This window comes from Crocuta crocuta, unplaced genomic scaffold (assembly GCF_008692635.1).
Source record: "Crocuta crocuta isolate KB4526 unplaced genomic scaffold, BGI_CrCroc_1.0 scaffold13, whole genome shotgun sequence".
NCBI classification, from domain to species: domain Eukaryota; kingdom Metazoa; phylum Chordata; class Mammalia; order Carnivora; family Hyaenidae; genus Crocuta; species Crocuta crocuta.
This window is the reverse complement of record NW_027530007.1, coordinates 536,675-552,094: the sequence shown is the minus strand read 5'-3', so window position 1 is coordinate 552,094 and position 15,420 is coordinate 536,675. Positions and strand designations below refer to the sequence as shown.

Genomic DNA, 15,420 nt, shown 5'->3' with positions numbered 1-15,420 from the left:
CTGCAAGCCTGTTGGAACGTTCTCTCATTGGGTCTACCCGGACCACCCTATTTAAAATCCCTCTCTCTGTCCCTGTTGCCTGGCACTTCTGAGGACCCTTGCCCTGCAGTGTACGGAATCGACATGCTTCCTAACGGCCGTCCCCCAGCACCTAATGCTGTTTTGTGTGTCCACATGCTGCAGCGGAAGCCCTGCAAAGCCTGAGGGTTTTGTCTGTTCTGCCCATTGATCTGTGCCAAGTGTCCAGTCCAGGGCCTGGCACAGAATCAGAACTCAGTAACTACCTGTTGAATTAACAAATCCTGTCCTGATAACACACATTATTAGCCCTCCGGGGTTGGGGGCCAGAGTTATCAAATGTTCCTGGAAACTTCCTGAAAGTAAGCATGCCACTAAGGGCTTTGAAATGTTCAAATCCCAGCAGCCGGAGGGGCTGATGGAGCCTGGATTAGAGCCCAAGTCCTAATTTCCCCAAAACCCGGTGCCTTTCAAACTTTTTTTTTACCCTTACCCACAATTAGAAACATGATGAACCAGCACATGCATGTATAAGTACGTTGTGAACCCAAAATTTCTGATCACTCAGTACCCTTTCTCTGTGACACAACTATTTTCTCTTCAGCTGCTATCTGCAATGCACCGACTGCTTCCCAGCTACTCCGTGGCGATGACCCATCTTTTTAAAAGACGTGTTCTGTGCGGTTCCCCACTCGGCACCGCCTCGTTCTCTGTCCCCAGTCAGGACCAGATGCCTGTGGTTTCTCAGCCTACCTCATCTGCCCACTGAGAGTTCTGAGGAATCCAAGAGGTGGGACTTCGGTCCTCCGGTAACAGCATCCCTATTTAGTCACAAAGGGTGTAGCCAGAATGTACCCCTTCTTCCAAGCTTGGGCCCTCTTCACAGATGTCATCTAAATCCACTCTGTCCTCCATAACAGAGATCTCTGTCTCTGGGTCAGACTCTCAGGCTTAAGACGAGAACAGCCAACTTTTAATGAGAACTTGGGGCGTGTATACTCATGCACCCAAATTTCCCCCCAAAATATCAGTGACTTTTTTGCTTCTTTGTGCAAATGAGGAAGTTCACTAATTCAGTGAAGTATTTGAGTGCCTACTCTATGCTAAGGAGCACAGTGCAAAGCATTAGAAATAGCAGCAGCGAATAGGTGGATAAAAATTTCTNATTTTTGGTTTTTTTTTTTTTTTTTTTTTTTAACGTTTAGTTTTGAGAGAGAGACAGAGTGAGAGCAAGGGAGGGGCAGAGAGAGAGACACAGGATCCAAAGCAGGCTCCAGGCTCTGAGCTGTCTGCACAGAGCCTGATGTGGGGCTTGAACTCACGAGCTGTGAGATCATGACCTGAGCCATAGTTGGATGCTCAAACCAACTGAGCCACCCAGGCGCCCCCCAAATTTGTTTTTTTTTTAGAGCCAGTATGCTAGTGGGGGGAAGGCAGACCATAGGCCAAACCCATTGAGTGAAAGACATAGTATATCAGAAGGACTGTGGGGGAAGACGAGTGAGGCAGGGCAGGGTATGGGAGTGTGGTTGGGGTAGGCCTATAAGCAGTGCTTCTTGGGCCATTCCAGCACTTGCCCTGGTGCACACAGGACCCGTTACATGGGCCTTGTGTATAGGGGACCTGCTGTGTGGGCTGAGCCGGCGCACGGCTCTGTAGAAATTGCCCAGCAGCTCTGCATCAGCAGATGCTCCCCCTCCTCGCCAGCTAGACTGTGTCAGCTCTTCCAAGTTTGGTCTTTCCGCTGTAACGGGCTTTATTTGCATTTCCTTGGTGACTGGTGAGGCCGAGCACCTCTCACACCCCAGCTATCCTCTCTGTCAGGGGTGATGTGCCTCTCCCATCTTCTGTCCATTTCCCCGTCTTGTTCAGATCTTCTCCCATTCGGTGGCTCCTTTTCCATTCTTCTCATGGTGTCTTTTGATGAGAAGTTCTTAATTCAGTCCAATTTATCAAGACAACATTTGGAGGAAGACAGTGGGGAATGAAACCGGTTCTGTGGATATCTGGGGCAATGTGTTCTAGACAGAGGGACCGGCATGTGCAAAGACCCTGCGGTAGGAGCATGCCCAACATCTTTAACCAAATGAGACCAGTGTGGCTGGAGCAGAACGATGGAGGGAGAGATTAGTAGGAGATTAGGTGTAAAACAGAACTGGAAGCAGACCGGGATCGTACGGATAAGGACTTTGGCTTTACTCTCAGTGAGGTAGATGGGATTGGAGAGCTTTGAGCAGAGGAGTCACAGGAGCTGACTTCCAGCCCGGGTCCTGTGGTGGAGGTGGTGAAAAGCGCTCAGGTTCTGGAGGCCTTTTGAGGACAGAAATGATGCGATGATGTGCTGACAGACGTCACATCATGAGCCATGGATCATTCAGGCTTCTGGGCGCATGGGGGGATGGGGAGAGCTGCAGTGGAGCAGGTTTGGAGGAAATCAGGAGTTCCGTGTTGGACACGTCCAACTTAAGGTCCCTCTTCATTAGTTGGATATGAGAACTTGGAGTTCGGGTGGAGTCTGGCCCAGAGATAACGCATTTGGGAGTCAGCACATGGATGGTGCCTTGGCCAGGCTTCCCCAGAAAGCAGAGCCTCAAGCAGAAGGCTCACGCGCCCTCATTTTATTCTGCAGAACAACCCCAGGGAGCAGGAGGGGAGGGAGGCAGAGAAAATCAGGAAGGAGGGCTACCAGAAGGATGCTTTATCGAATTGGCCACCATTAACTGTCCCTGCAGAATAATGGGCTGTGACCTTGAGACGCCAGGCGCCATTATTGGTGGGGAGGAAGGGGGAAGAATTTATCCAGTATTTCTCTCTTCCCATTGGTTGAAGCTTTGCCCCACGGGGCACTGACTCTGCATTCTGCGTCGCACATATGAATGTTGGGCGCCACGGTGGATGGTGGAGGTGAGGGGCACGGGCTCTGGCTGGGGGACGGGCACGGGCTGCGGGTGTGGTGTGGGCAGGCTGTGCTCACTGCAACTCACTCAGCCCAGGCAGAGCTAGTGCACGAGGCAAGTGAGGCCGGGAGGGGCCCAAGGGGTGTAGCAGGCGTGTGCAAAACAGCCCACCCCGCAAATCACTCAGAGCTGCGCTTGCTTTCTCTCCCTTCTTTCCTGAGAGCGGGCAGGGTCTGAGTCTGACCCAGCAGAGCCCTACAAGGTGGTAGCCAGCAGTCTCTTTCTCAGGGGACTGGTGGCCCTAGCTACAGCCCTGCTGCTACAGCTGGTCCCTCGACCACGCCCATCCTAGATCTCCCTTTTCCCTTACGCTGCCCCTGCTCTGGTCATGTCCTGGTGGGGTGATCCAGACTTCATCCCTGGGGATCCCAGCCCTCAGCTGTCATGCCCTGGACGGGCTGTGATCGCCACACTTACTGTTACCAGTGGGTGTGGAGACACCGAGAGACAGACACCTAAGGGCGTTCCCGACACCTCCCTGCCCCACTGCGCGGCTCTGGGTCCTCAGGGTGATCCCATAGGCCTGCTGGTCTGCCAGCGGGACTGGGACAGTGAGTGGGTCACATCTTCTAGTTGGGACCCTACTGTGTCCCTGGGCAGACGCTTCCTGCCCCCAGGCACAGGAAACATAAAGCCCAGAAGTGGGTCATGGCGTGATAGGGGGTGAGGCCTTCTGACTTCCACCCTCTGCTTCCTGTGCGCATGTGTGTAGCCGCAGGGGACACCGTGGCACATCTCAGCTCCTTGGAGAAAAGAGCTGCGAGGTATGGTCCCTGAGTTTGGCCCTTCCAGGCTATGCCACCTGGGTGTTGGGTTCCTGGTAAGATCGCTGCATCCTTTAGTCAGATGCCCATTGTTCCACATTTTGCCAAAAAAATGGGTCCATTCGTGTGAGGCCATGTGCCTATACCAGGTCACTACATCAGGTGGTCTAAAGCCCTCACCTGGTGGTGTGGGTGAGCGCCCCACAAGCGGGTTGGGGGAGCTGGTATCTGGAGCAGCGTCAATTTCAATAAATACAAACGGCCCCCTTCCATCAGGGGACTGACGCTATCGATCTGCTACCAGTGGCTGGCTGGTCTCTTGGAGACGGCATATTGAGGGCTCAGCTTTGGTCCTGTTTCGGCAGACGAGGTGTTCAGTGGCAGAAGGACCTTCATGAGCCTTCGTGAGAGGAGCCCAGGCCACTTTACCCCCATATTCATGGCTGCTCTGTCTGTCATTGGACCCACTGTACTCGCTCTAGGGTGGCTGAGGAGGAAGACATGCTGACATCTAGCAGCACATCCTCCCTTCCAGCTGCTTTTTTTTTTTTTAAGTGTTTATTTACTTTGAGAGAGATAGAGTGCAAGCAGGAGAGGGGCAGAGAGAGAGGGAGAGAGAGAACTGGACGCAGGCTCTGCACTGACAGTGCAGAGCCTGATGCAGGGCTCAAACTCAGGAACCGTGAGACCATGAATTGAGCTGAAATCAAGAGGTGGATGCTCAACCCACTGAGCCAGCCAGGCGCCCCACTCCTGCTGTTTGTGGACCAACCTTTTGCCCTGCGGGGGATATTCTCTGATGGATGTGAAACGTAAGACAGAGACTTCATCTGTTGCGCCCCTCTCACTGGTTATCACCGGTTCATCTTCCTGCCCCTTCCCCAGTTCTCCTGCGCCCCGTCTTCCAGACTTTTCCTCTCAGCTTCCTGACTGCCAGCCGTTTGCCAGCACCCAGGGCACTGTGTGTGTCTGTTCCTCGGGCCGTCCATCCCTCTTTCTGCGTGGGTGACCAAGTGTGCAGCGCACAGCTGTGTCCACTGGGGCAAGGATTAGGCTTTGATTTGTCCTCAGGGCCACTCCGGAGAGGGCATGGTGGCCCGAGAGTGGCAGCTGTCCATTCCGGCTACTACAGACACACTGTGCCCAGTGAGGCCAAGTTCTTGTTTACTTGCTTCACTTTTTTTTTAAATTTTTTAAAAAGTCTTTTATTTATTTCTAGGAGAGAGAGAGAGACAGTGTGAGCAGGGGAGGGTCAGAGAGAGAGGGAGTCACAGACAGAAACAGGCTCCAGGCTCTGAGCTGGCAGTCAGCACAGAGCCCGACGCGGGGCTCGAACCCACGAACCGCGAGATCATGACCGAAGCGAAAGTCGGACGCTTAACCGACTAAGCCACCCAGGTGCCCCTACTTGCTTCACGTCTTTTAACAACTGTATCGAGTATTTATTTATTTATTTAAAAGTAAGCTCTACACCCAACATGGGGCTTGACCTAACCACCCTGAGATCAAAAGTCATATGCTCTACCAACTGAGCTAGCCAGGCACTCCTGTCAAAATATAATTTTATAGGGGCGCCTGGGTGGCTCAGTTCATTAAGCGTCTGACTTGATTTTGGCTCCAGTCATGATTCCATGGTTCATGCGATCGAGCCCTGGGCTGGGCTCTGCAGTGCACAGCACAGCTTGGGATTTTCTCTCTCTCCTCTCTCTGCCCTTCCTTCCCCACCTTCTCTCAAAATAATTAAACATACATTTAAAAAGCTATAATTTATATAGAGCGAACTGGACATTTAAACTGTACAGTTTAATAACCTTAGACATATATATGCACCACACGCACCATGAGACCATCACCACGACGAAGACAGCGAGCGTTACCCGTCACTGCCAAGCTTCCCTCCTTGCCCTTTATCCTGCTTCCTTCCACTCCATCTCCTAGCAACCACTTAGCTTCCTATCACTATACAGCTATAGATCAGTTTACATTTTCTAAAGTTTTATACAGACGGAAGATACAATATGTACTTTCTTTTCCATGCAGCATAATTATCTCGAGATGCATCCATACTGTGCATATCAATAATTTATTCATTTTTATTGCTGAGTAGTATCCGTTGTATGGATATACTGTGATTTGTTTATCCACCTACCTGTTGACAGACGTTTGGATAAAGCTGCTATGAACATTCCTATGCAACTCTTTGTATGGGCAATTTTTTTTTCTTCTTGGATAAATGCTTAGAAGTAGAATGACTGGATTGTACAGAGGGTACGAATTCAATTAAAAAAAAAACAGCTTTATTGAGGTGTAATTTACATACCATCAAATCCAATCATTTAAGTAAATTTACAAGGCTGTGCAGCCTTCACCACAATCCAATTTTAAAACATGTCCATCACTCCAAAATGATCCCTCTCTCTCCCTTTCTTTTCCTTTTTCCTTCGTCCCTTTTACCTTTTCTTCCTTTCTGTTAATTTGCTGAATTACACTGATTGGTTTTTAAATGTTCTGAGCAAGTCACTTCATCTCTTACGACTTCGTTTTTGTTTTCTCTGTGAAACGGGGCTGGAATGCACCAGCCTGTGGAAAAATAGCGGGAACACAGCACTCCGCACACATTATAGGTATCTGTGTCCGTGCTTTACCCATTGCCTCTCCCTTTCCTCCAGGCAGGGACCCCTCTTCATTCTTCTCTGCCTCCCAGTGCCTAGTACAGTGCCTGTTGGCACAAAGTAGGCACGATAAATGCCGGAAAGAAAGTATGGAAGAACGGGTGTCCAGCCGCCGCCTGCCCCAGCTCCGCCCGGCGTCCCTCCGCTGAATTCCGCTTGGTGGGAGCGGCGCCAGGTACGGACTCGGAAACTGCCGTAGCCAAATTCTGCGTGTCTGGCCGCCCCATCCTGACCAATCGGAGTTCGCTCTCCGGGAGCCCGCCCCATTCCGACAGTGGACGTCCAGTACGCGACCTCGGCAGTTGACCAATCAGCTGTTGAGTCCCTCTGTTAGTCCCGCCCCAATGTTGAAACTGCCCCTTCTGAATGCCGAGTAACTTTCGCAGGAGCGTCCGACTCCGCCCGCAACCTGACCAATCAGAGTGGCCGGATCGGGCCCCGCCCACAGCCGGTGAAGCGTGGGGCAGGCAGGGCGGAACTCCGGGCTACGAAAGCGGCAGCGGGCTTGCGGCTCTCCGGGTTTCCAGGTTTCCAGGAGGTGAGGGCGGGAGCTGCGGGGCGGGTGTGGGGAGGANCGCGATGGGAAGGAAGGCGGTAGCCTTCCTTTCCCGGGAGCCTCCGGCAGTTTTGCTGCCCTGTGTTGTGAACATCGCCTTCCTGTTGCGTTTGCGCAGCTGTTAGCTTCCCAGAGCGCGGCAGGAGCCAGGATCGTCTATACTCGGGACGCGTGTGTGGGGGGAGTGTCCGGTGTAGTCTAGTTTCTTTCGGCCTCAGCCCCTGCAGCCTGCCCTTGAGAAGGGGGCTCCTGGTGAGGGCGATCCAGGTGTGTGGGTGGGAGGGAGGGTTGGGGGCCGGGCCGGGTTTCTGTGAGTAGGGTCTGGCCCGACCCAGTGTTAAAACCGGGATGGGGCACGTTGAGGGACCCCGGGTTTCTGGGTGGAGGCTGGGCCTGGGGCCCTGAGAGGGTTAGGCAGCCCCTCCCCCTAGTCTGCAGAAATCCCTTCCAGAACATCTGTCCCTGAACTGGATCCTGCGGGGGGTAAAGAGTGAGGAGAGAAGGCTTCCCAAGCACCTCTCTGCCCAAGAAAGAGGCTGGAGTGAGCATGGACCCTGTAGCCAGATTTGGGTTCAAATCCTGGCTTTGTCACTTACTAGCTGTGTGACGTGGGGCAAGTTGGGTAACTTTTCTGAACTTTGGTTTCTTTTGTTTTTTTTTTAATGTTTTATTTATTTCTAGGAGAGAGAGGGACAGCGTGAACAGGGGAGGGTCAGAGAGAGAGGGAGTCACAGACTGAAACAGGCTCCAGGCTCTGAGCTGGCAGTCAGCATGGAGCCTGACGCGGCACTTGAACCCACGAACCGTGAGATCATGACCTAAGCGAAAGTTGGACGCTTAACCGACTAAGCCACCCAGGCGCCCCTGAACTTTGGTTTCTTCATTTGTAAAAAGGAAGGGAAGATGCATATTATCCTAATTCATTGTTAAAGGGGGAGTGTTCTCTTTCGGCATGTAAGTGAACACACTATGGCCAGTTTAATAATAGATATTTATGGGATGCTCACTATGTGCTCACTAGGTCCCATACTAAGGTTTAACATGCATTATCTCATTTAATCCCTACGGTAACGCACCCTCTCTCTCAAAAATAAACAAACTTAAAACAATGAAATTAAAATAGGGCGCCTGGGTAGCTCAGCTCAGTCGGTTTAGTGGCTGACTCTTGGTTTTGGCTCAGGTCATAAATTCAGTTTGGGTTCGAGCCCATGTGCTGACTGCGTGGAGCCTGACTGGGATTCTCTCTCTCCCTCTCTCTCTCTCTCTGCCCCTCCCCTGCTCTCTCTCTCTCAAAAAATAAATAAACCTTAAAAAAAATCCCTGCAGTCACCTCACGAGTTAGAGCATCTCTGTTTGGCAGGTGAGGAAACTGAGGCACAGCGAGATTAAATCGCTTGCTTGAGGCTGCACAGTGAAAGTGTTCCAGAGCGGGGATTCGAACCCAGGCCTCTGGCTCCACGGGCAGCCTCCTCCGCCCAGTGTCATGCTGTCTTGGCTGCAGGTAGAAGAGCTGGGCCTGGTTCCCCGCCTGGAGGGGGCTCCGCGGCCCAGGAGGAAGCATGGCAGCGCCTGGGATGCTGGAGACCAAGGACTGGGCGCGGCTCCGGCAGCTCAACCTGGTGCTCCTGAGGCAGCTGCGGGTCGGACAAGATGCTGTGCGGCGGTCGGTGGCCAAGGCAGCCTCAGGGGTGAGCGCCCACCTTGAGGGCTCCGGGGGGCGGAGGGTGCGGGGAGGGGGCCGCCTGACCAGGCCGGAAGCCAGACCTCAGGTGCGGCGTGCCCAGGTTAGTGATGAAGGGAAAACTGAGGCCCGGCCAGGAAGGGACTGGCCGGGACATGCAGAGGCCGGAGCAGGAATGAGGACCCAGGCCTTCGTGCCTAGTGCAGGCCAGCTGGGTGCGGGACCGGGCCGCCCCGGTCACCTGGCCTCTCGGTTCCAGTCAGCGTGGGACTCCAGCAGCAGCTGCGACTCCCAGGAGGCGTCCTCGATGGCCCCGAGAGCCTCCAGCCTTCGGGATACCCACCAGGGTGACCCCTGTGATATGTCGCGGCCTGGCGGGGCCAGCTCTGGAGTGACGTCTCTCCCACCTGCCACGCACCGACACCGGCCGTCCCTGGGTTCACTGAGGCCCTGCTTGGCACCCTCACTGGCCGTCTCAGACCCAGATGACCCAGAACTTTCAGGAGAGCTGGACAGTCCAGGACCTCAGGAGGCCCAGGCCCAGACCTCCATCCTGGGTCAACAAAGCAGGCTGTCCAAGGTAACACGGGAGAATGGAACTTCCTTGAACTTCAGTTTCCCTGTCTGACAAACGCACCCATGGGCAGCCCCCCTTACAGAGTGAGAGGCTTCCAGAAGATGCCTCGAGTCATGTCCAGCTCCCCATACATGCTTGAAAAGTGGTGGTTGTTAGTTTCTCAGCACTTTGGGAAGAAGGTGATGAGCCCATTATACAGATGGGAAGACCAAGGCTCAGAGGGAACTTGGGGGCCGGTTCTTGTCTTCCAGCTCCCAGGTCCTTGGCCGAGCCCCGGAGTCCATGTCAGGGTGTAAGCTAAGACACGGCTCATTTCCTTCCCCCAAGGTGGGACCTCCTTCGGGCTGAGCCTTCAGGCCTAGTCTCTGTCCCTCTTTGTCTCCCTCCTCAGCCAAGAGTGACCTTCAGTGAGGAGTCTCCAGTGCCTGACAAGAGTTGGCGCCTCAGACCATACTTGGGCTACGATTGGATTGCAGGTATGGCCTCTTCCACGTACCTGTCTGAGCCCCTATCGGGGCTGAATGGATGAGTGAGAGCTGCCATATTCTTTAGTATTTATTGGTGTGAGGCCCCTGCAACGCTCCGTATGCACAGCACTCTGCATTNCCCCCCACACCCCCACCCCCTGCAACCTCTGGCCCAGCTGCTCTCCCTTTGGCTTCGTCCACCCCATCACTGTCCATTTTTGACATGGCAGCCAGAATGAAGTTTTTAAACATGGCAATCAGAATACTTAGCCGTTAGAATAAAATCCCAAATCCTCATTTAGACTTAGGAGGTATGACCTAGCCTCAGTTAGTCCTGTTGACATGACCTCTGCCTGTCCACCTTCCGGCTCTATGCTCCAGCCTCACTGGTCTCCTGGGTGGTCCTTGAACCTGCCACACTCATGGCTACCTCAGGGCCTTTGCACTTGCTGTCCCCACTGCCTGGCATGCACTTCCCCAGGTTCACACCCTGTGGTTCCTTCTCATCACTGAGGGCCCAGCTTAAAGGCTCAGCCTTCTTGCGAGCATAATGTAGGGCCACCGCCCCCTGCATCACTGCCGGTGGCATCAGTCATTTGTATGTTCTTCGTACCATTCGTTCTCAGGAATGATCTTGTTTCCTTGGTTCTTTCTTTTTTTCTTGAAGTTTTGATTTCTTTTAAGTAATCTTTACACCCCCATGTGGGGCTTGAACTCACTGCCCCGAGATCCTTCTCTTCCAACGGAGCCAGCCAGGCCCTCTGTGTTTCCTTGTTTCTTTTTTTTCTTTTCCAATTATTTTAATGTTTTAGTTATTTTTGAGAGCAAGAGAGATAGCATGAGCAGGGAGAGGCAGAGAGAGGGAGAAGGAGGGAGAGGGAGACACAGAATCCGAAGCAGGCTCCAGGCTCCAAGCTGTCAGCACAGAGCCCCACGTGGGGCTTGAACCCACAGACCGCGAGATCATGACCTGAGCTGAAGTCAGATGCTCAACCAACTGAGCCACCCAGGCGCCCCTCCTTTGTTCTTATCTAGAACGTAAGCTTCGTTTGAGCAGGGCCAGGGCTGTCTTGGTGTATTTCCCAAGTGAGAGCCGGGGAAGGTGCGAGACACATGGCGGGCCCTCAGAAAACACTTGTTGAATGAGCAAGAGTGAATGGCCTGAAGAGGTGGGTGCTGTTTGGATCCTCCTTCGGCAAAGGAGGAAGCGGAGGCACAGAGAGGTTGAGCTACTTCCTGAAAGCAGGTGCTCCGTGGGGTGGCTGGGACCCAGGGGTGGCGTTCTTTCCTTTACTCCTATTCTCTCCTGTGCTTTTCACAGTGACCCTATCAGGTGGGTGCTGCTGCTGTCCCCATTGAGGGGTGACAGGGCTGAGCCACTTAGCGAAGTCTCCCCTCTGCTCGGGGGTAGAGCTGCGACGTGCTCTTTTCTATCCCGATGAAACGTGTCTCTTCATCTTACGTTTGCTTCTGGTTACTGCCTGTTTTCTCTGCTTTTCTTTATAACAGAACTTCTCGGAAGGGCTGTCCTGGGCTCACTGACTCCGGTTTCCCTCCCTCGCTTTTTCTGGGCTGGGCTCTGGCCCCGGGCCCCCGCCGACACCATCCCGTCACCCGTGCGCTCTGTGTGGCCAGCGCTGGCCTCACTCTGCCCTTTGGCTTCCTGGCAGGCGTTAACTATTCGGTGTTGTGACACGGGTTTCAGTGGTGACTAGTTGGTTGCCACCATATTTATAAGGCTCAGGAGGGTGTGGGGCGTCTGGGTGGCCCAGTCTTCTAAGTATCCAACTCTTGGTTGCATCTCAGGCGATGATCTCACGGTTCGTGAGTTTGAGCCCTGCGGCGGGCTCTGTGCTGACAGTGCGGAGCCTGCTTGGAATTCTCTCCTTCTCCCTCCGCTCCTTCTGCACGTGCTCTCTCTCTCTCTTTCAAAATAAAGAAATAAAACTTAAAAAAACCCAGTGTCTGGCCCCCACGAGGGGCTCCGTAAATGTGGATGGTTGCATGCACGTCAGGGGTAGACACGCACGCGCGCAGTGAGCAGAGGGCCCCCTCCAGGTCTGTGGGGGGCACCGTGGGGGGCAAAGCTAAAGCAGGCAGACTGGGGTGCTGTGCCGAGCTCCCGGAGCCTCGGCCAGGGCCCACGCGGCAGCTCCCCGGTGCTTTGCCCGCTCCAGGGTCTCTGGACAGCACCTCGCCCATCACCAGCAAGCCCGAGGCCTTCTTCTCGGAGCTGCGGCATTTCCGGGAAGCCAACAAGGAGGAGTGCGTTCACAGGGACCCCAAGTGAGCAGGGCTGGCCGAGGGGGTGGGCAGGGCGGCTCGGGGACCCCGTCGCCTGGCCCGCTCACCCCTTTCACTTTACAGGCCCCAGTTCCTAGGCCTCCGGGAGAGCAGTGGGGAGGAGCGAGACCACGAATGTGAGTGTCAATACGTAAATGCTCAGGAGCCTGGCCCGCGTCTGGGGGGGGGCAGGGGGGGCGGGCCTAGGGAAGCAGCTTGGGTGGCGGGGACTTGGGGAGGGAGGCCTGGGGTCCGGACACGGTGGGTGGAGCAAGCCCTGGGTGGGGGCCGTGGCAGTGGGGGTGCGCTGAGGCCTGGCCTTGTGGAGATCAGGGCCCGTCCGTTGTCACCTCACCTCTCGCCAGCTGCCTCCTTTCCTGTGTGACCCCCACTTCCTCCACCCGGCACTCTGGGGAGGCCTTGGGGGGGGTGCCGGCTCAGTCACAGGAGCCCAGAGCCTTTGCTTCGGGTTTGTGTCTGCAGCACGTGGTGAGTAAGGAAAGGCTTACGTGTGAATGTGGGTGTGCCACACACACTGTGTGATTGCCAGTTTAGGCACGTGCATGAGTGTCTGTGAATGTGACCGTATGGAGCCGTGCTTCACATTTGCACACGTCACATTGACGGCTGTGAAGGTGCTAGCGTGTGTGCATGTGCAAGCGTGTGTCCTCTGATCATGTGAGCGCAGGTGCGTGCACGTGTTCTGCACGTGTACATCTGTGTGCCTGTGCGTGTGGCCGATGGGCACCGGGGCCGTCGGGAGCCTGTGTGGTTGGGGCGGCGAGGGGTCCGGGGATCCGGGCCCCCGGCCGAAGGGAGCTGCCGCTTCTCATGGCCCCGCAGGCGTGTACTGTTACCGTGTCAACCGGCGCCTCTTTCTGGTACCTTCGGATCCTGGCACCCCCTGCCGCCTGTGCAGGACACCCCGGGACCAGCGGGGCTCCGAGACCCTGGCGGAGCCTGCACAGGTCAGGTGAGTGGTCAGAGCAGGTAGGACAGCTGGAGGCAGTCAGAGGGGCGGCAGCGACCGAGGAGAGGAGCCAAGCCTGAGGCCCGCCAGCCTTGAGGGAAAGCTGGGTCTGGGGCTGTGGCCCCACTGCTGCCCGGAGGTGCCCAAGCAACCCCTTCTCTGCCCACTGCCCCACCCCCAGGGTGAGCGTCCCACTGTCTGTTCTGGACCCGCCGCACCAGCACCGCATCCACCGGCGGAAGAGCTTCGATGCCTCCGACACGCTGGCCCTGCCCCGGGTGAGCAGCGAGTGGGGCCTGGGCGGAGCTGGGCATGCGGCCCGGGTTTCCAGGCGGATCCTGAGGCCCAGAGAGACCACAGACTGTCTCAGGGCCACACAGCGTGGTCCCTGGAGTTCTGGCTAGGCCACTTCCATCACCTGTATTCTGCTCGTTCCCTGTTCCCCACCTGTGGCGGGGCTTCCAGGATGCGTGTGCCCACGTGCTGGTGTGACACACACGGGTGCCATTTATTGAGCTCTCGTGTGCTGTGTGTGAGTCCTTAGGAGGGTGACGTCATGGAGCCCTCATAGCCGAGTTTGCGGGGCCTGTTGCTGTCCAGATGAGGAGACAGGGCAGAGGGAGGGCCCTGGCCTCGGGCCAGCAGGTGGAAGAGCTGGGATTTGAATCCAGCTCCTTAATGTTTCCATAGCGTCTCTTGTAGAAACGTTTTTTGTGTCTCCTGGGTAAGGGTGGGGGTCAGCGGGGACCCCTCTCCCAGTTGAGGCTGGGGAAGCGGGGATTGGTGGGGAGAGAAAGGATGCTGAGGGCAGTTAGCCTGCTCATCTGTAAAATGAGTGCAGCATACGGTCCTCAGAGGGGGGCAGGGGGTGGGTGGTTCAGTGAATCAGTACCGTCAGGGGCAGAGCCCGGCACAGCTGGAAGTGCTCTGTCCGCATCCACGGCCTTCCCTCCTCCCCTCTCAGCCGGGGGCCCAGGGCCTGGGTCAGCCCGTAAGGAAAGGGAGGCCTGGGGTAACCTCGTGGGAAGAAGGGGACCGCTGCCCTGTGGGAGCCTCAGTCTGCAGAGGACACCGCGACTGTTTGGGCCCCATCTAGGGGATGCAGGCGGTCCCAGGAGGGCCACAGCCCCCTCCCTGGGGTGCGCCCTATCAGGGGGGAGCTCTGCCACAGGCCAGGTGCATTAACCCCTTGCTCTCCACAGCACTGCCTGATGGGCTGGGACATTCTCCCTCCGAAGCCTGAGAAAAGCTCAGCCCCCAAGAGCCTCGACCTCTGGTCCTGTGTCTTCTCCGAGCCCCAGCACCGGAAGCTGTTGGCTGCCAGCCCTTCCCACCCGGGATGGCCCAGGGTACCCCAGGAGGGACAGATGCCTCGGAGTAGCCCTGGGGTCTGTGGAGTCCCCGGGAAGGGGGGGGCGGGGAGTAATTGGGGTGGGGAGTGCAGAGTCTGGAAGCATCTCTGCAGGGTCCCATCCCCCCGGCTCACAGCACCCTTCCAGGCTCTGCTGCTCCTTGCCAGCTACCCCACCCTCCCCAGGAAGGAGGACGTGGGAACTGGGGGTGACTTCCAGAGTGGTGCCCTCTGACACCCCTCCCCATTCACCGTTCCAGGCAACACGAGTCCCACCCTCCACCCCATTCTGGTCGGAACTGCAGCCCCGCGCCCCCCGGCTGAGGCCCTGAGGACTGGCCACCCGCAGGAAGAGTGAGCCCCTGTCATCCCCTCTCCTCCCTCTCCTCCTCCGGCTGGGCGCCCACCGGAGGGGACCCTGCCTGGCTTTAGCGGGAGGTGAACACAGGCCCCGCCTTCCTGGGCCGGGCAGGTGGGACGGGCCCAGGCCTTTCTTCTTCCTGGAGACAGAGGTGGGGACTCCAGGGTTGGGGGGCATGTTTGTAAATAAAGCTTGGTGCTCTGTGTAGCCCCGATTCCCACGCGTGCTGGGTCTGTCCTGCTGATGCCCTCAGTGCCCAGGAGCTGCCCTGGCAGCGGGCTGGTCCCCTCGCCTGGGCAGAGACTCATCTGACAGCCTGCACCGGGCCGAGTGGATCCGATGCCCCAAGTTTGGTTCCCCGTGCAGCTTCCAGCTCTGAGTAGATGGGTTCCCAGGTGGGAGGGAGGCGCTTGGACCCTGGGGGGGTGGGTGTTGGGAGGAACCAGAGTTGCCACCACAGGACCCAGCACCAGTGGGGAAGCCACACCGATGGGGAAGCCGATGGAGAAGCGGAGAGCCAGGCAGGGAGGTGGAGGGGTGGAGGCAGGGTTGGCGGAGAGCGCAGATCCCGCTCCTGGTTTAACAGCCGGTGTCTGTGTCCCCATAGATTGAACAATACGAAATTCCCGTGTTTGTAAGATGAATGTGGAATAAATGAGGAACCGAAGCCCAGAGGAGGCACCTGGCTTTTCTGAGGTTTCCCCACTTTGAGGGCTGGAAGTAGGGTTGTGGTCTCCTGTGGCTTCCACAGGAAGCCCTCACA

The 15,420-nt window shown here is 56.2% G+C and overlaps 1 protein-coding gene across 3 annotated transcripts; it reads left to right on the top strand.

Annotated features, from left to right (window-relative positions):
* Positions 1-6,863: 6,863 nt before the first annotated feature.
* MIIP (migration and invasion inhibitory protein) lies at positions 6,864-14,872 on the top strand. 3 transcript variants are annotated; one of them, XM_077763786.1, is made up of 10 exons: positions 6,864-6,949; positions 8,469-8,655; positions 8,908-9,228; positions 9,617-9,701; positions 11,870-11,978; positions 12,060-12,112; positions 12,819-12,948; positions 13,127-13,223; positions 14,148-14,294; positions 14,557-14,872. In XM_077763786.1, the coding sequence occupies exons 2-10, from the start codon at positions 8,527-8,529 to the stop codon at positions 14,626-14,628; spliced, it is 1,143 nt and encodes a 380-aa protein (XP_077619912.1). In that variant the 5' UTR covers positions 6,864-6,949; positions 8,469-8,526; the 3' UTR covers positions 14,629-14,872. The 3 variants fall into 3 exon arrangements, with proteins under 3 accessions (XP_077619912.1, XP_077619909.1, XP_077619910.1); XM_077763783.1 differs by having other exon boundaries at positions 14,148-14,333; XM_077763784.1 differs by lacking the exon at positions 6,864-6,949 and adding an exon at positions 7,044-7,234 and having other exon boundaries at positions 14,148-14,333.
* Positions 14,873-15,420: the final 548 nt, after the last annotated feature.